General features: G+C 54.2%; 7 protein-coding genes across 7 annotated transcripts; 3 read left to right on the top strand and 4 right to left on the bottom strand.

Annotated features, from left to right (window-relative positions):
* Positions 1-231: 231 nt before the first annotated feature.
* Positions 232-2,154, bottom strand: PV07_04244 (uncharacterized protein; the record flags this gene model as incomplete). The annotated part of the gene is made up of 1 exon (XM_016391030.1): positions 232-2,154. One exon carries the CDS (start codon positions 2,152-2,154, stop codon positions 232-234), a length of 1,923 nt encoding a protein of 640 aa, XP_016252932.1.
* A 1,016-nt stretch (positions 2,155-3,170) lies between these two features.
* PV07_04243 (uncharacterized protein) lies at positions 3,171-4,697 on the bottom strand (the record flags this gene model as incomplete). Its single annotated transcript, XM_016391029.1, has 1 exon — positions 3,171-4,697. One exon carries the CDS (start codon positions 4,695-4,697, stop codon positions 3,171-3,173), a length of 1,527 nt encoding a protein of 508 aa, XP_016252931.1.
* Positions 4,698-5,688: 991 nt separating this feature from the next.
* PV07_04242 (uncharacterized protein) lies at positions 5,689-7,974 on the top strand (the record flags this gene model as incomplete). Its single annotated transcript, XM_016391028.1, has 1 exon — positions 5,689-7,974. One exon carries the CDS (start codon positions 5,689-5,691, stop codon positions 7,972-7,974), a length of 2,286 nt encoding a protein of 761 aa, XP_016252930.1.
* Positions 7,975-8,890: 916 nt separating this feature from the next.
* On the top strand, positions 8,891-10,741 carry PV07_04241 (uncharacterized protein; the record flags this gene model as incomplete). The annotated part of the gene is made up of 1 exon (XM_016391027.1): positions 8,891-10,741. The coding sequence occupies one exon, from the start codon at positions 8,891-8,893 to the stop codon at positions 10,739-10,741; it is 1,851 nt and encodes a 616-aa protein (XP_016252929.1).
* Positions 10,742-11,680: 939 nt separating this feature from the next.
* Positions 11,681-13,296, bottom strand: PV07_04240 (uncharacterized protein; the record flags this gene model as incomplete). The annotated part of the gene is made up of 3 exons (XM_016391026.1): positions 12,974-13,296; positions 12,468-12,846; positions 11,681-12,373 (listed from the first exon to the last, which is right to left on the bottom strand). The coding sequence occupies exons 1-3, from the start codon at positions 13,270-13,272 to the stop codon at positions 11,681-11,683; spliced, it is 1,371 nt and encodes a 456-aa protein (XP_016252928.1). The 5' UTR covers positions 13,273-13,296.
* Positions 13,297-13,772: 476 nt separating this feature from the next.
* Positions 13,773-17,056, top strand: PV07_04238 (uncharacterized protein). The gene is made up of 2 exons (XM_016391024.1): positions 13,773-14,055; positions 14,145-17,056. The coding sequence occupies exons 1-2, from the start codon at positions 14,004-14,006 to the stop codon at positions 15,713-15,715; spliced, it is 1,623 nt and encodes a 540-aa protein (XP_016252926.1). The 5' UTR covers positions 13,773-14,003; the 3' UTR covers positions 15,716-17,056.
* On the bottom strand, positions 15,482-17,022 carry PV07_04239 (uncharacterized protein). Its single transcript, XM_016391025.1, has 3 exons — positions 16,362-17,022; positions 16,079-16,306; positions 15,482-16,025 (listed from the first exon to the last, which is right to left on the bottom strand). Exons 1-3 carry the CDS (start codon positions 16,994-16,996, stop codon positions 15,800-15,802), a joined length of 1,089 nt encoding a protein of 362 aa, XP_016252927.1. The 5' UTR covers positions 16,997-17,022; the 3' UTR covers positions 15,482-15,799.
* Positions 17,057-17,848: the final 792 nt, after the last annotated feature.

Here is a 17,848-nt window from a genome sequence, read left to right as displayed (position 1 = left end):
TGTAGGGTTCGGGTGTGCTCGCTTTTACAGTATGCCAGCCTCGTGAATACATGACCTTACATGGCCTGGCGGGGTCGACAGCAGCCAGTCATAGGAGAAGCTAGATGGCAATGTTTCCTAAGATTACTCACTACCTTTACACTGAGTGTACACTAACTAGTAGGGAGGTGGTCACAGCCTCGGCCGCGCAGACGAGAAAAGCGGTTCAAGTTCCGCAAAGCCTCCCAAGTCTCAGGCCGTGAAGCGGGTGTCTCTCTCCATATCCCCCAAGCCAGCTTCGACGTCGTCGTCTTGCTTGGCTTCGTCCACTTGCTCATCCCAGCTCGTCCGCAGGGGTTCTGCCTCCTTTTCAAGGTCGGGGTTTCTCCTCATGATGATGCTGGACTTCCTATGCCAAAAACACAGAACCCGATACCTCCACTTTTCTAGCATGCCAGGCACCGACTTCCGCCTCCTCCACAGATACCAACCCAAGCACAGTCCGGCAACCATAGCACAGGTCGAGATAACAAGGTGGAACCCATCGTCTGATGGTGCATTTCCCATCTTTCGGTCAACGATTTCGGTGTAGCCCAAGACGCGGCCATGCCGATCCAATGCCGCCACGCGGAGGTACCGTGGCATGTCCGCCTCGAGTTGAAACGAAGTCTCGAATTTTTCTTTCTTGATAGAGGTCAAGTCGTAGTACGAGTCCACCTGGGTCGCATTTAAATCCGTCCGAGCCCCCGTCTGAATCTCTGCACGGCCCTGGAGGATCCACGTGTGCACCTCCGTCGCACCATTCCAACTCACATATATCCTCTCGTCTCGGGGTCGAAGGTACACGCTCGGCGGTACCAAGGGCTTGCCAACCCACGAAGAAGTGCGAAATGTGCGGTACGATTTCACCCATCCAAGCCCCCAGAAGATGGACGGAGCAACGTGCACGTCACACAAGATTTCACCCTGCCCGTCGAATTCGGTGTATGCAGGCACGTAGCCCCAGCCGACAAGAGCATGATCCGAGTTAGGGAGGAGTTGGACTGAACCCTGGCTTCCCACGAGTCGGTGGTCGGGATGCACGTATTCTCGGACAAGGCTGGCTGTCATCTTCTCCAGATCCAGCGAGATCTCCAAACCCCGACTGTACTCTGCGTTGTCAGACAGACTGTCATATTTCCCATTGTCGAAGATGGTAAGAGTGTTATTCGCATGCGCCCTCACATGATGCTGAAATGAGAAATTCGTTGCCCCGCCCATGGACAGGTCTGTGAATTGATTCTTCTTCCCGCCTAAGATCCAGAGTATGTCGCCATGCGGGTTGATGCATGTAACCGTGTGCAAATAGCGCGAGGAGACGTAGTAATTCCCCGTTTCCTCGTCCTTGTCGATGCTGTTGATGTGGAAGAAATCCCACGCCGTCTGCGGGCTTTCGCCAACATGCGAGATTTTGCGACCCGAGGAATCTGGACGCCGCGCTTCGGCCTCGATGGTGTGGAAAGTGTCTTGGATGTCGTAGTGCCTTGAAGCTCGCCATTCGAAAACCAGCTCACCTGTCTCAATATCGATTTCCTGGAAGATGCTGTCGTAGATCCAGCCATCCCCAACAATACCAAAGGCCGAAAGATTTGCTGGGGTCGGCTCATAAACCGTCATTAACGCCGTGCCATTACGCGTGATTTCGAATTCGTGCAAGTCGCCGCGCAGGCCACTGGCGGGGTTCACCATCTTGTATATCTGGTACGACGAATCTAGCATCACATAAGAGCCCGTACCAAATGTGCCCGAATCTGACCCCGTCCAGAATGTCAAATAGTTCTGTTCCCGATACTGTTGGACCTTGAAATCCATGGCTTGTCCGTACCTATCCTCCGACCACACCAATTCGCCGCGCGAATCCATGATCAAGGGCCCTGGTGCAGATACCATGTGCCCGCGGGGCGAGATGAAGTTTAACCCAGAGTCGCCGCATTGTTCGTCCCAGCGCACGAAATTCAAACGAGGCGCCGTTCCCGACCAAGATTTATATGATTGTTGCGGGTATGGGCCTAGAAATCCCCAGTCGTACAATTGAGACGAATATACCGTGCGGTCGGATGGCAGAGATTGTGCGTTGGCCGCCAGCCCACAGAGGGCAAATAGGACGTTCCGAGAGAGGAATGGCAGCTTCCACATCTTGTCGACTTGTCAAAAGCAAGATTGTCAATTAGCGACGGCGAGAGCGCTCTGCGAAGATAGAGGGAGGGATTCAAACAAGGAACTTTTTGAGGCGTCCATCAAATCATGTTTCGAATTGGAGAGGGCGTCCAGCTCTAGAAGTGAATCTACCACGCACTGTACCTTGCACGCCGCAAATGTTGCGGGTCGGTATCTGGTGGTGCCGCGCGTCTTCAACGGGGTGGAAAGCTGCGCGAACTCCCACATATCCATCTCTCGACATTCTGGGGGTTTTCACTATTAGTCCCATCCCGAACAACAGTCGAGCATCAAGCCTTTCCTGAGACCTGACCGTATACGTCATGGTCCACGCTTGACCTCAACTGCTTCATAGGCATAGTGGACCCTACCGCCGCCCAAAAGATGGAGAGGACGCATGGTGTGGCGCAATGAAGATATGGATGGTGGTCTTCCAAGTCTATCCAGGCATTTAGCGTATACCCTAGCATAACCGAGCGGGATCGTGGTGAGGAGACCAGGATTGGCTCGCAAGCATTCCCAACGACCGACGCAAAAGATGTCGCGTGCCTGGGTGCTGATTCCGGCTATCGAGACGCTGTGGATCCCCAAGGAGACAAGTTCAAAGCATTTCCTTGAACGGAGGTCTTGGCTGAAAGCCAAAGGGAATCCATTATTCGCTGATATCCGACCACCTCAGCGTGCGCTTGCCGATCAACGTCCCGGAGCATCCGCTTCTGAATTCGGAGATCAGATAACCAGCTCTGGCAGTATCCTGTCTGGGTCGAAATCGCTGGGTGATGATGATAAAGAGAAGAGATCTTGATTGAGCTCGTGGACCCAGTAGTGCAATAAGTTCTTCGTGGACCAGAGTCTGGGATCCACAAAGCATGAACCCCATTGCGGGACATGGTGCTTGCGACGACCAGTATCCGACCCTGTTCGGATCTCCCCAACTTGTCAACAGTAACAGACTAGGAAATTTCTGCTCAGGGCCACGATTGCACGGCAATTGCTCAATACCAATTATGCCCAGCCTCTCCGCGCTTCTCCTTGTTGGGGTTCATTGAAACGATTTTTTGACCGGGTATTTGGTCGACTGTGAATTGTGACTCAAATACGCCAGAGATTGCACGCTTTCCAAGGGCCGCAAATGAGTCGAATTCTACCTCCCCATTGCAAGCTGCCCATTCCAGGCTCTTGGGTGAAGATCCATCTCCGAGGTCGCTCCATCGAGTTATCACGATGGCATGCTTGAATAGTTTCATCGGGTCGCTTTTGTCCTCCTGCATCCTCATTTCAATGAGGTATTCTGTCGGGCATTCTGGACATCGCCGCATGGGACGACACTCAGAACACAAGGTGATGAGGGGACTAGGTCGGTGCATATGATATTGTACCTTTGCTGCAGCGCCTGCTATACCACCCCCTTCCGGTGGTTTGGGGATGTGGCTCAAAGCACATTTAACCGAAGGCATGAGGTTCCCGTCCCTCCAATGAGCACAGACCGAAAAATACGGATGGTAATTGTCGCCATGGGAGTAGAGAAGCCTCCGTAGGCCTGCAGGGGGGAGAGCCGGGGTCGCAAATGCTGAGCTGATCACCCTAACAAGTAGGTGGCCGTTGACAATGGCATAACGAGTCTGGTGTGACCACTCTCCGTCTCGATCCTTGTACCGACGCGACATTGAGTCGATGTGAATACCGTGTTCCTTCGAGTATTTATGCGCTCGCAGAAGAAGTTGGACAAATGGGAAGGGCAATGAGCGACCGACCGTGATCCTCTGCCGCGAAACTTTGTTCTCAGCATTGAAGGCGTTGGGACAATTGAAGATGGGGTTTGAAATGTTGGTGGGACGCAAAATCTCTTGTCCCTTTTGGGTCCGGACATGATATATCCCACATGGGAAACACAGTAAGTGATCCGGTAACTGCTGGTCTAGATACCCAAGGAAGTTGGCTTTTGCGTCGCGATTCTCTGGCGCATTCAGGGTTGTCCATACTTCAATCCCAAGTAAGTCTCGGAATGGCTTACAAGAAAGGGCAAGGCTTGCTCTGTCCGCTGGATCCAGGAATTCTACTATTCTCTTCCAGGTGGTATCCGGGAGTCTGCGGAGGAAATCCGTTGCGAGCTGGGGCGGGATTCCAGCAAACAAGAGTTGGGCCTTTTCGGCAAGAGAATCCTCTGATTCACGATGCGCAAGACTGTGCAGCATTTCTGTATGGTCTTTCCGTTCGCCAGTCTGAGCATCTCTTTCCCACTCGTCCGCAACGTTGATGGCAGGGAACGAGGCTTGCCGAAACGATCGGGATTGGTCGAGACTGTTCTTCTTGGAACCTGCTCTGGAACTCCTGGCCGAAGCGGCAGGACTTGCTGTCTTCCTGAGACGAGTCGTGAAGACTGCGGACTTGTGGTCAAGCTTGACCTCGTCAAAGCTCATATCGGAAAGAGAAGCATCTCGTGAACTCGACCGACTTCCAGATCTTGACTTGAAAGGGTTGAAGAAGCTTAAAGAGCCCTTTCTAGGGACCGCTTCGGTCATTTTGGCGGGAAACCAACTCCTCGGCCCTGGCGGCCTGAGTACGCCTATTAGAGAGCAAACCTAAGGGCAAAGGCTGGATTGAGCACCGTTACCTTCTGCTCACGACGGACAATTCCAGAAGCAGTGGCAGCGACCAAGCTGGATCACCTAGAGGTCAGTAGAGAACAGTACCAGGCGCGTGTGGTTCATCAAGGGCAGTTTATGGGCTTTTTGTACAAAGAGAAAAACTAGCTGTATTCCCAATTGTGGAAATGGTCGAGAAAAAGAGGAGGCCAGCGGAAGCTGACTACTTGATGGTAGCTGAATTGATCCAATGAAGATGTGGAGGGAAGAGTGGAAGACGCAGCCTGTCGTTCGATGTCCCGCTGAAAGCCGCCGCAGTTGGAAGCTGGCCAATCAGCAACGGGTATCATGTTACATAATCTGCGGTCTCACTCCACCATCACGAGGGGTGACCAGGTTGACCGGCTGGTGAATGAGGAACCACCAAATAAATCGACGAGCATCAAACATTTCAATGGACAGGGCTGATGCCGGAGCACCGTGCAAGAGGCCGTGATCGCCCGGGCAAGCGATCAAGCCATCCAGGCGGATCGCTAGGACAGGCAAACGCAAACTCAGAAATCAGATGTGGCGCAGGCACGGCCGCAGGCATTTTCCCTTAGATGGACCAAAACAAAAGAGACGCAGGACAATGAGCTGAAATCCACACTTGTAGAGGAATGAGATGATGAGATGATGAGAAAATAGAAAGCAGCAATACCTACAAGTACTGTGTACAAGTAGGTAGCAAAATATCAGGACGCTGAGAGCGAGACGATCTGGTCGCCATCCGGTCAATTTGTAAACATCCGTCGACGCTTCTCGAAGTCACCGCGCGTCACTTTGTGCCTTGCGCCTTGCGTCCTCTGAGGCCCAACTTCATTATGGCTTCTTCTCACGCCGGACTCTCTTCCACAAGGCTACCCTTACATGTCAACAATCTGAAACCATGTCTTCACATACAGAGCCCTTAAAATGGTCGGCTCAACTCGTTGTTGCCCCTCCCAAACGCCGTCTTGCGGGTGACAAGATCACCTTGCCACAATCTGCCCTCGAAGCCTTGCTCGCCGCCGCACCTGTCGTGTCGATCTCGGATCCTGCGAGCAGGAACCTCACCTCGTCCTTCGATCCTTTCAATCCCTATTCCTTTGCTGCTGAGCGCCGTGCTCGGGCAGCCTTCGGCGACCAACAACAGCAACTCCCACATCCCCTCACTTTCCGCATCGTCAATCCGCGCAATGGAAGAGCTGTGTTTGCTGGTATCAGGGAATTTTCCGCCTCTGAGGGCACCATTGGGCTGAGCAGCGGTCTGCAAGAAGCCCTTGGTTTGGAAAGCGCAGCGTCATCTGCTTCCACCTCCCGCGAGAGCACGCCGAGCGAGGATGTGATCATGACCAATGGCACAAGCACTCCTAGGGGAGCAACGGTCACAATACAAGCGAAGCAATTAGAAAAAGGCACCTATGTGAAATTGAGACCGCTAGAAGCAGGATATGACCCTGAAGATTGGAAATCGCTGCTCGAGCGTTATCTACGAGACAATTTCACTACCTTGACCCGCGGGGAATTGCTTGTTGTCCCTGGGGCACGTCACGAAAAATTTCGTTTCTTGGTGGACAAATTCGCACCCGACGAGGATGGGGTGTGCATTGTCGACACAGACCTTGAGGTGGATATTGAGCCACTGAACGAAGAGCAGGCCCGCGAGACGTTGAATAAACGGCTCGCAAAGAAGAGACCAGTGCAGGAATCACAAGAAGGCAGCTCCATCGGAGGACTGCTAAGTCTAGGAACCGGAGTAGAGGGGAAAGTGCTTCCAGGACAATATGTGGATTATGAACTGAAAGATTGGGATCGAAAACAAGATCTGGAGGTGACGTTGCAGGCTGCGAATGATAACGCCACTCTCGATCTTGTTGTCAGTCCGTTCTCCTCACGTCAACGTTCTAAGCCTCGAGAAGACGAATACGTTTTCGGCGACTTGAGCACACGACCGACAAAGCGACTAAAACTCTCCCACACCAGCGTCGACCTTGAAGACGCGGAATACGTGAGTATTGCTATTCACGCCTGGAGGAGCCAGCCCAGCGACTCTCAGAATACAGAAACTCCAATTTCATACAGCCTCAAAATCGAAGCAGGCACCGGGCAAGTCGAACCTATGGAAACTTCAACTCCAGAACACTCTCCCGACGAGGTGATATGCAAAAACTGTCACCAAGTGGTTCCCAAACGGACACTTCCGCTACACGAAGCATTCTGCTACAGAAACAATGTTCTTTGTCCGAGATGTTCTGGTGTATTTCTCAAGAACTCCGACGCCTGGAAGAATCACTGGCACTGCGCTCATGACGAGGAACATGGCAATGATTCGGTCTCGCGTCGGAAACACGACTCCATTTTCCACCCACAAACTCCGTTACAATGTCCAAATTGCGAATTCCAGGCCTTTGATCTTCCGATCTTGGCTCATCATCGTACAACGACTTGTCCGGGGAAAGAGATCCTCTGCCAATTTTGCCACCTGGTCGTCCCCCAACAAGGCCCTGAAGATGCTTCGTTCACCGATCCCGAGGTGCTGATGTCGGGTCTTTCCCCCCACGAACTGGCTGACGGCGCGCGTACAACCGAGTGTCACCTCTGTAACAAGATTGTTCGGCTCCGCGACATGAAGACGCATTTACTGCTCCACGATCGGGAAAGGTTCTCCAGACCAAAGCCGAAGCTTTGCTCGAACCGGATATGTGGTCGGACTATTAAACCCGAGGATGAGTCTAGGGTACAGAAGGAACAGCTTGGCCTGTGCAACGAGTGTTTTGGCCCGTTATACGTTACCAGCTACGATCCTGAAGGGAAGATGCTGAGGCGAAGAATCGAGCGACGACTGTTACAGCAGCTAATGGGAGGCTGCGGCAAGCCTTGGTGTGGCAATGCAGAGTGCAAGACTGGATATAAACATTTGACAGGCGAAGACAGACTTGTGTCTGCCAAGGACGGCCTAGTCATGGTGAAACCTATCATCGACGATATCTCCCGTGGCGTTACGTCGTCCATGGTCTTCTGCGTTGATGAAGCCAGCCAGTCACGGAGGAACCTCGCAGCCATGTTAGCCAGTGAGGACAACTTCGAGTTGGCATGGTGTGTCAAAGCACTGGAAGAGGAGAAGGGAGACCTTGACCGAGCAAGAGAGTGGCTTAAACACCGAGCTCCACACATCGGCGAGGTGTTTTCTTGAGGCCAAGACGCTGACATGACATCTGGCTTGGACCACGCCGAGACGTTACTCAGCCGTCTAAAAATTCTCTATTGAACGTACGACAAGAACTCTGTGTCGTTGTCTATGAAAGAAAGTCAATGCCTCTTCTCCACTGGTCTACATGAAAACCGTCTCTCCATTGAGCGGAATCTTCCGCAAGGGCAGTCATTGGTCCCGCGTCTTCGGACGCTGAAGCTCGTTGATTGTACTTCTGCGTTTGTCAGAACGATGCATTGATACCGCCCAAGGCTTCTGGACACAGCCTTCGTGGCTAAACGCAATTCAGCAGCCAAGCGGAGCGGCATTGCAACCCTAGAGGCCAGCGAAAGGGCCTTGGGGGTTGAAACGCCGCCTAAACCACGGCTAAGCGTGCCGGTTACCATCAAGGCTATCCCGAAGCTGGTAGGCGCTACTCGCCTTGCACAACGCCATGTCCTGGAGCGCCTGCGCCAAACAGATAGGTTCCCGTGTCTTGGCTGTTGCATCTGCTCACTATTCAGGAAGCGTTATGATTTCTCGATTTATTCATACGCCTAAATATGGGCAGATGCTGATATGGACAACGGTTTTTACGTCAGCCGGACTAGTGATTTAGGGCTGGACATGGTGCTCATGGCTGTCTTGTCTATGCCAAGCTTGTGGGTCGAGACATCTAGCCCAATGCCTATACCTCGTTCGCGAGCGGTGAAGGGTATAGTCTTAGGGTTAAGCTTGGTAATATTCCTGAATGCTCACAGTCCCCTTTCGTGTCGGCAGATAGGGGGAAGGGGCGGAGGCTGAAGTGGCCTGAAAAACATATAATGGTGATGGGAAAGCACAAAGGCTGCAATTGCCCAGGACACAGACCACTACTACGAACAGAACTCCAAGGTACTCGTCCAGCCTTGCCTCAAAAATGCCCGTCGCGGCGTATCGAGGTACCTTTCACTTCGTCAACAAAGACGCCTCCAACCTGAATAAAAGGGATGCCGAAGAGGCATTTTCAATCAGTTCCCACGTCACTAACAAATACTATCGCTGGGCGAAGAGTAATCGACACGTCGGTGCGAGTCGTGGGACTTCATTGAGCCGCAATCCCAACATTGTGGGATTTCCAGATGCACACCTGGATTCAAGAGATGCGGACAATGATAGCTACGTCGGCTCTCTCAACGATGAAGCCTCTATACGGATGATATGCTGGCAGCTCGGATCGGGCACAAATCCTTCCACGCGTGGCTCTGCGAGTCCTCCCGGCTCACCTGAATCTGCCGATCAGATATGCTCAGACAGTGAGACCGACGACCAATACTTCAGGCCAGAACTTTGGCCCGGCAGGGTAATCCGAGAAGAGTCGCCAATGATTCCAAAGCAACCCGACTGGGATGCTCCTGACTGGGCAGCATGTCCTCGTTTTCAAAAAGAGGCCCTGGAAATCTTTCGTGGCTTCCTTCTTTCCTTCAGCAGCATCAATACACCCAGCAATGTTTCTCGCAGGTCCATGGAGCTCGGTTGGCGCCAAAGAGCAAACGATCTCGTGACTGACAAGAAATGTCTGCACGGCTGGTATGCAAGTGTCCTTACGCTGAAGGCACATTTCATGCAGCCCGAATGCTACAATTTTCTCTACCCAATGGCGTTGAAGCATCAAAACAGGAGCCTGTTGTTGCTTCGAGAGCACATCCGCCAAGACTCGCGACCTTCGGAGAGCTTGATCATGTGTATCTGGTGCATTGCGACGATGGCGTTCTACTCCGGCGACCTGGAGGCAAACATGGCGCACGCGTCGGCCTTGTGGGAGGTCGTAGATGGCCTCGGCGGGGTCGATAAGCTCAGTCCCGATACTCGAGCGCAAGTTATCCTTGCAGACAATGGCCATTCGAGATTCACGCTCACGAGGCCACGCCTTGACTACACATTCTTCGATCCTGGGTCCTTCCAACAGCAACCCGAATTCGAGCAGTACGGCGATTTGCTGTCCGACACGGAATTTCAACGCTGGGATGAGACATTCCTACTGCCCGAAGACGAAATATCCAACAATCTCGAAAGTTATGTTAACATGCACCGGGAGTTCATGGCTGCGCATGGTCTCATTAGCAAGCTTCTTTGTGAGAGAAAAGGTGAGCATGCAGTGGACGTCATCTTCAGCTGGCTTCACCGTCGGCGCGCGGCGTTGAGCTCCTGGACGATGAGCCTGTATTGCGATATCATCGAGACCATCACTCCGCGAACGCGCGTTTCCCGGGCGGTTCGTAGGCAGTTACAGGCATGCATGTGCCTCGCTGTGTCCTATGCCATGTCTTTTGTCTATGGCTTCACACTCCCACTGCAGAAATGGCTGCTTTATATCCCTGTCCAACATCTGCGACCTCAGATCGAAATCTTACTGAGATACATGGCGAAGCGGGGGACGCTGCCTTCAACAAGGCCAGCCTCATCCTCAATTCCATCTTTCTCGAGGATGCCTACGCCTCCATTTGCCATCTCTCACCACGAACCTCTCCTGTTTCTCTTCTTCGTCGGCGCCTGCGCTGAACAGGTCTCGGACGAAGCGGGCAAGAGGCCAGAGCTTCTGCTCGACCGGAAATGGCATTCTACTCGGTTTTGCGAGATGTCTCGGATCCTGGGCCTCAGGACGTGGAAGGAAGCGCAGCGGATACTCAAGAGATTTGTCTATGGGGACGGACATGTGATGGATCGGTTTGTGGAAGGGTTGTTTGAGCAGCGAGCCGAGCTATGTCGGGGTGAAAGTGTTTTCGATTAGGAGGCTGCGAGAATTGAGACAACTGGGAATAGGTTGACGTGCTAATTGGGATTGAAGGTGTCACCACTCATGTTTTCTTGGAGGATTCATGCTAGAAAGTTCCCTGTGATTCGTTCAACAGAGAAATCCTAGTCCAGATACAACAGCCCATCACGGTTTCCAAACACTCTGTCTTCGATCACGCTGTCTCTTTTATGTCTGGCAGCGTGACAGTGACTGTCTACTGACTGTACGCTGGTTCTGTGGGTGCGAGTAGTGACAGTGGCAGTCTTGACCTCTCCGCGCGACGAGAAGGAAGCGAGAAAGAAAAGAGCGAGCCAGCCATATGGGCGCGCAATTAGTTGTGACTGGTCCGATTCCCATTTCCTCGTAGCCAGGCTCCCTGCCTAAACCCCCTGTACTTGTCAGACTCGTGCGCAGAAGTAACTACAAGCACTACTAAAAACTTGAACGCCCGGGCGGGAAGGAGGAAGAAGGAGATTCGGGGCGCTGGGAGCTCCTACATGCGAGTAAATAACAATATCTGGGGTGCAACAACTGACTCCTGCTTGGGACCAAGGCGTTGGGTTCCCTATTCGTGAGGAGGAAAGTTTTTCTGCGGAATTTTTTCCATTGTGGTTTCTTTGTTCATCGACACCTCAGTAACGTCCATCACTATCTCTATCACCGTCGGTACCCAATGCCCCTGTCCTCGGGCCTGGTGTGCCTGGTCCCTCCACGATGAAACGAGATGACACGTGCGGATGCCCTTCCCCCAGACGTTCGAGACACGGGTCGACATGTAAGGCGGCCAGAAGAAACAAGTAGCTAGTCTGCCGGGAGGCGATAATCAAGGATCGAATTGCCTGATTCGGATCTGCTCACGGGGTCCTCGTGGCGAAAGATGCTGCTCATCCCCAGGACCTGAGACTTGGCGGCATGCGATAACCAGTCGATGGGCTACCATTCCAGGCCTTTCAGCCTCGCCTGGTCGCAACCTAGCATCTTCACGCAGATGCTCTGACTGTCCGATTCGACGTCGCCGTCGCCGTCGCCGTTCCCGTTGGCTGTACGCCCAGAATTTGCCTCCCTCTTTCCAGCTCCCTGCGCTGGCGGCCTCGCAGCCCAGATCTCCCTCCCAGCAGCCTCCTCCAGTCCAATCTGCTCCTTGAGAACCTTGAGCACCATGCCCTGGAACGCCTGCACGCCTTCTTCGTGGAAAGGGTGCAAGGGGCCCCTTGTGAAGACCCCACGTTCGAGGTTCCTCTGCACCTTCTCGCAGAGGCCAAAGTCCTCGTCCACGACCTTCTTGTAGAAATTGACCATGCGCTCGTGGGCCTCGGGCGTGGCGTGCGGCGTGTTCAGCCTGTACACGTCGTACTCCTGCCGCGTGGTGGTTGGCGAGGTCGGGAGGCTGCGCATCAGGTGCATGAAGCCGGTGCCTGGGTTCGGGCTGAAGTGACCGCCCGGCCAGACATGAGTGGCCGACCTGCCCGCAAACCGAGTCGCGTCGAAGGCCGAGGTGGCGAGGATGGACGCCTTGGGTTCGCTGAAATGCGAGATGTAGTGATGTGGCGTGGCTGGGGAGACGTAGTAGGTGTCCAGGGCGGTCGTGCGGGCTACGTCTGGGTGTGCCGTGAGACAATGGTAGCACTGGGTTTGCATGGATCAGCGGTGTGTCTGCGAGACAACGGGCCAGGCCAATTGACGAGGCTTCCATAGGGGCACTAGAGGGGGCGACATTCACCTCGTTGTAATTGTCTTGCATGATCTTCCAGTTGAACTTTCCTTCTTTGACCCACGTGAAATCATACTCGACCGCGTCCCAGTCCACGCCGCAACCCTGGAGGACGCCCTGGCGGTCAAGGTCACCAAACTGCTCTTCCCACTGGATCTCGGGCACCGGGCGGGCATCCAGGTTGACGTAGACGAACCCGTTCCTGTCGACGTGGGTGTGGACGGGGAAGAGGCGAATGTGCGTTGGGTCGAAGTCAGGCACCGACTCGGGCGTGAACCGGGGCGCCTTGGTCAATTTGCCGTTCAGCCCATACGTCCATCCATGGTATTTGCACGCAAAGATCTTCGCGCTGCCACTGGTTTCGTGCACGACGGGGAAAGCACGATGTCTGCGGATTGTTTTGGCCCGTCACCGGTGTGTGTCAGGACACATTCGAGACACTGTCCCGGGCAACCAACCCAACGTGGACTCCTCCTCCTCCTCCTCAGGCACGAAAAAGGGGGTCAAGAACCCACCTGCAGATGTTGTGGAATCCCACAATGTCGCCGCCCTTGTCCTTGACGACGACGAAGTTGAAGCCCGCCATTTCATACTGCACGTAGTCGCCGACATGACGGTAGCGAGCCTTGTGCGAGACCAGGAACCACCGCTTCGAGAAGATGGCGCGTCTTTCGAGCTGGTAGATGGCTGGCAAGTGGTAGAAGCCATCAGGCAACGAATTGCCAACATCGGTCGAGATGGTCTTCTCTGACAATCCTTGGATATGGAGTTGATGGACGGTATCCGCGATACCATCGACGATAGAAGCCGGCATGTTGCAGCCGAGGAGTTACTGGCGAGGCCCCCTTATCTTTGGCCATCTACCTACCTGGCACGTCCCTACATGGCATTATAAAGACTTTGGAGACATAGATACGCCCGGGAATGGTGGAAGACGTGGTTGCTTGTCGCCATTCAGGCTTAGAAGGATTGCCATGTCGCCCGTCCAGGCAATTGAGCTGCTTCTCCATCCAGCTGCCTTAACGGGAGTAGAGATCCCCTTATCAACCAACCCACGGAACAAGGGGGCCATCAACGAGCGGGCGGTGCCTTCGCATCAGCCATCCTCCTCTGGCTTAACTAGATTTTTCCCACTTTTTGACGCCTGGCTTCTTTTTCCCTTTCCTTGACAGCAGAGGGCGGCGGCCTCAGGCTTAGACCCCTCCGGACATGCGTGTGGAAAAGAAGCAAAGCCCCAATGGAGCACATGCAGCAACTCTCCCAAACCAAAAAGCAAGCAAGCGTCAATGCAACCCACGCCGCACGCATGCGCATGGGCCAGCCATGGACCAGCCCAAAGTGCGGTGGTTTCCGTGCTGCACGCCAAGGGAGGCCGCTCTTTTCGCATCCCTTCGCGGGGTTGACTGCCTCGTTGCGTCCCAAAAGGTCAGTGTTTTCTCGCGTGGATGTGTGTACGTCTGTGTTGGATGTCTTTGGTTGCTTTGATTGCCCGTCCCGGTTCTCGGTGCTTGGTTCTCCTCGCACTCCTTTGATGGTACCGGCAAGATGAGTCTACGTCTGTCTTCGCTCGACCCAAACGAGCCCCGAGCACTCAAAGGTCAGTCTCTACGCGATGCCGAGGTCCCGTGTGTGAGTGGTGGTGGAGGTGGAGAAACAAGAGGAGATACTAAAGAATGACCTCTACAGACTGTCGGACCTGCAACCGGCGCAGGATACGCTGTGATCGGAGTCTGCCAACATGTAAGAAATGCGCCCTCAAGGAGCTGTCCTGCCCCGGATATGGCTTGAGGATTCAGTTCGGGCAGGGAGTGGCAAGTCGAGGCAAACTGACGGGCAAAACGCTGCCTGTCCTCGAACCAGCTCCTCCTCCTCCGCCTGCTGTCTACCCCAAGGACAGCCCCAAAAGCGCAACCCCCGGGGAGTCTTCAGATTCACGAGACGACGGCCTTGATGCTTCGCAGCTGCTGGCAGGGAGCGAGCCAATCGCTGTGCCACACAAACTCCGCAACGCATTCCAACCCAGCTTCGACGAGACCACTCTCCACAATCCCTTTGCACTAAACCTCGATCTGTCATCGTATGCGCTGCCCCAGTATCTACAAGGCAGGCCAGTCAGACAACTCATTCACTATTACGACCACGTGGTGGCCACGGTCATGCCCTGGGTCGACGGACCAGAGAATCCGTGGCGGACGCTGATGCTTCCTCTGGCGATGCATTCGCCCTCGCTGCTTCTCGCTCTCCTGGCCCTCTCGGCCGAGCATTATAGTGCTCGATCAGAATCACCTTGGGCCGTGAACGATGGGTTTGCGTCCCGCAACTACCGCGACAAAAGCCTGCTGCTCCTTTCCGAGGATCTGCGGGCAGAGTGGACAGAGCATGCGAGCGTAGCGCGTCACGCTCGAGCCAGCGGCATATTGGCGACCATCCTGGTTCTCTGCAATCTAGAGATGATCCGGTGCGACTCGGCCATATGGCGAGTCCATTGGAAGGCTGCGAGGACGATTACTCTGCGCTGGACAGCCCCCCAGCTGGCAACCACCGTTCTCGATGATACATGCCGCTTTTTGATCCAAGAAGCGTTCGTCTACGACGTCTTCGGCTCATCCACCACGTTTGAAGACGACGAACAAATCCCCGGGTCCGTCTTGACCGAACAAGACGCGCACGTCTTTACGGATTGGCTGCAACTGGTCCAAGAGGTGACCTGCGCCGAAAGACAGCGCCACCGCAATGCATCGCCCGGTCAAGCTCCGCTAGACCTGGCAAATATGCGGGTGTTGCAAGAGAAATTCGATTACGCACGAAATCGGTCTCTGGAGTTTAGCAAGAGTCTGGACTTTGGCACACCGGGATTGCACAGCGACTTTGCAGTGCTGGTGGACATTTTTCACTACGCTGGACTTGCATATAGCTTCCAGGCACTCCTGGACCCTCGGGACTTCGCTCCCGCCATCGAGACCTGCGTCAGCGGCGTCATCACCAAAATCGCCGAGATTCAGAACAAGGAGGCGTACCAGCACGACCTGGTGTGGCCTCTGTTCGTCGTCGGAACGCAAAGCAGGCTGAACAAGAACACCCAAGCGTTTGCCGACGCCAAGCTCCTCGAGGTGATGAAGTCGACCGGCTTCTCCAACTGTGTCCCAGCGCTAGAGTTTCTGCGGCGCTTTTGGAAGAGTGACCCCAACGTGGCAGTCGACTGGATGCAGTTCGCCCGACAGGAATCGAGGCGTGGTCTGACTTTCCTGGTGATATGAGCCTCGAGGCTGGACTTGGACCGATCACTATCACACTTTGAGGGGGGAGAGTCCGGCCACTCGGGAAGCTGCAGGTGTGCTCAATCACATATCGACCGTCTCCTCATCCTCGACGCCAAAGAGAACTCGCATTGGGTCTTGATACTCCATGAATCCCACAGCGGGACGGCTGATTCCGTATCCCAACAGTCTCTGTGCTTGGGGAGGTAGTCGCTTCGCCTTCTCAGGAGGCACCATCAGCATCTGATTCTCCGCCGGACGGTAGTATGGCTTGCACAAGAAGATGCCCACGGTCTCGCGAGCTTGATCTCTATTCTCTGATTAGCACAGCGCAGGTGCCAACATGCAAGAGCCATGACTTACTTGGTGATATTTGCTCCTCCGGCATGATAAAGATTACCGACGAATATGAAAGCGTCCCCCGGTTCTAGTTCGGCTGGAATTGCTTCATGATCATAGGGGCAGCGATCTGGGCCCCAGAGGTGCGAACCAGGGATGGCGATTGTGGCACCATTCTCCGCCGTGGTCTTGGTCAACGCCGTCACACAACCGAGCATCATGGGCATGTCGCAGTTACGAGTGTGATAGTCGCTGTGACAGAAGTCAGCAAATGGTCCGGGAGACGCTGGAGCAGAGCATGGCTCACCCGTCGTCGCGGTGTAGGGCCTGCTGCCTTCCACCTGGGTTTACTCGGAAACCGACAGTCGAGGATATAATGGGCTTGGAAAACACCGTCTCTTGCTGCTGTCCGTTCCAGTATGTGTACGTGGAAGAGATCATCTTGTTGGCTATGTCGATATACGTGGGATTCATTGCCAGTTGGACACAGCCGTCCGACCGCGCCAGGAGGCCGGTAGCTCTCTGCGTCGTGTGGGGGAAGAAACCTGAGGGGTCGACCTTGTCTGTATCAAAGTAAGGCTTCAACTCCGTCTTGATCTGAGTAGCCAGTTCCTTAGAGATGAGGTTCTCCACGACGACGCCGCCATCTCGTTCAATGATCGACACTAGGAGCTCGGTCGTCGTGGCTGGATCATTTGCATCACAGCGAGCAAGTGTTGGTTTGCTTGTGTCGCCATTCGAAACCCCAGTGGACTTCTTTGACACCGCAAGCGTCTCAATCATGTCCTCAACAGCAATGGGCGCCATGGTATCTATGTGGACACGCCTTGATAGAGACACGGACCTGAGGAAGGGAGAGTAGTAGCAGGCCTTTGATCTGGCCGAGAATGTTGACAGAGTTCTCAACGTCTTGCCAGCTGCAGGGCGGAAGACTGATAGCATCGACGGAAAGATAGGGTTTCTTTCGCAGGAGTAGGCGCCCTTTGGGATTCATATATAGTCTGATCTCATGACGTTGAGAAAAGGTTCAACTTCTCCTGTCTCCTGCCCAGGTTGGAACAGCGACGAGGCTAGACTCCAGTCCAGGGTATCTTCCGTGCGACTCCACGTCTGTCCCTTCCAGGATTCATGCGCGGCTGTCCCAAGATAGCAGGTGACTTGAGAACGGATCCGTGCCCTCTCCCTTAGACGGTCTGGGCCCGAGCTGGGGAACCTCCACCGGATAGATAGGTAGGTAGGTAAGTAGGCCAGAGAGGGAGAGAACCATAATGACCCCTGGGATTATGATACCTTAACGGGCTGGTAGATGGAGAGACAAGAATGGAGAAACCCCGACGCCTAGCAGTATCTCGAGGGAGAGGGACATTGGATGAGCGTGTTCTGAGAGGGAGAAGATCTCACTGCTAACAAGCTTGGGAACCTATTTGTTGTCGTCGTTCAGAAACCATCTTCATTCGATCAAATCATAACGGCTTCAGGGAATCCTCGGCAAGGGAAGGGGACTTTCTCCATCGACCAGCCTCATCGGGCAAAGGACATATCACCACAGGGAGGGGCCCCTTGCCCACAGCCCAAGCCCGGCACTGACTCGGATAACACGCCCGTGCACCTGAAGCAGCGAAGGGTGCCCGACAACCGCAAAGTGGCCGCTGTTTCCATATGTGCAGAGCATGGATAGGTGACTGGACAAGGTATTGTTCGATCTCGGAGACAGAGCAGCACCAGCAGGAGGGAAAGAGTCTGCATAGCCAGTCAAAACCAGTGGGGGAAATGGCTGCTATTGACTCTCGTACC

This window comes from Cladophialophora immunda (assembly GCF_000835495.1).
Source record: "Cladophialophora immunda strain CBS 83496 unplaced genomic scaffold supercont1.2, whole genome shotgun sequence".
In the NCBI taxonomy this organism is placed as follows: Eukaryota; Fungi; Ascomycota; class Eurotiomycetes; order Chaetothyriales; family Herpotrichiellaceae; genus Cladophialophora; species Cladophialophora immunda.
Note: the sequence above shows the minus strand (reverse complement) of the source record. Positions and strands in the feature narration are given on the sequence as shown.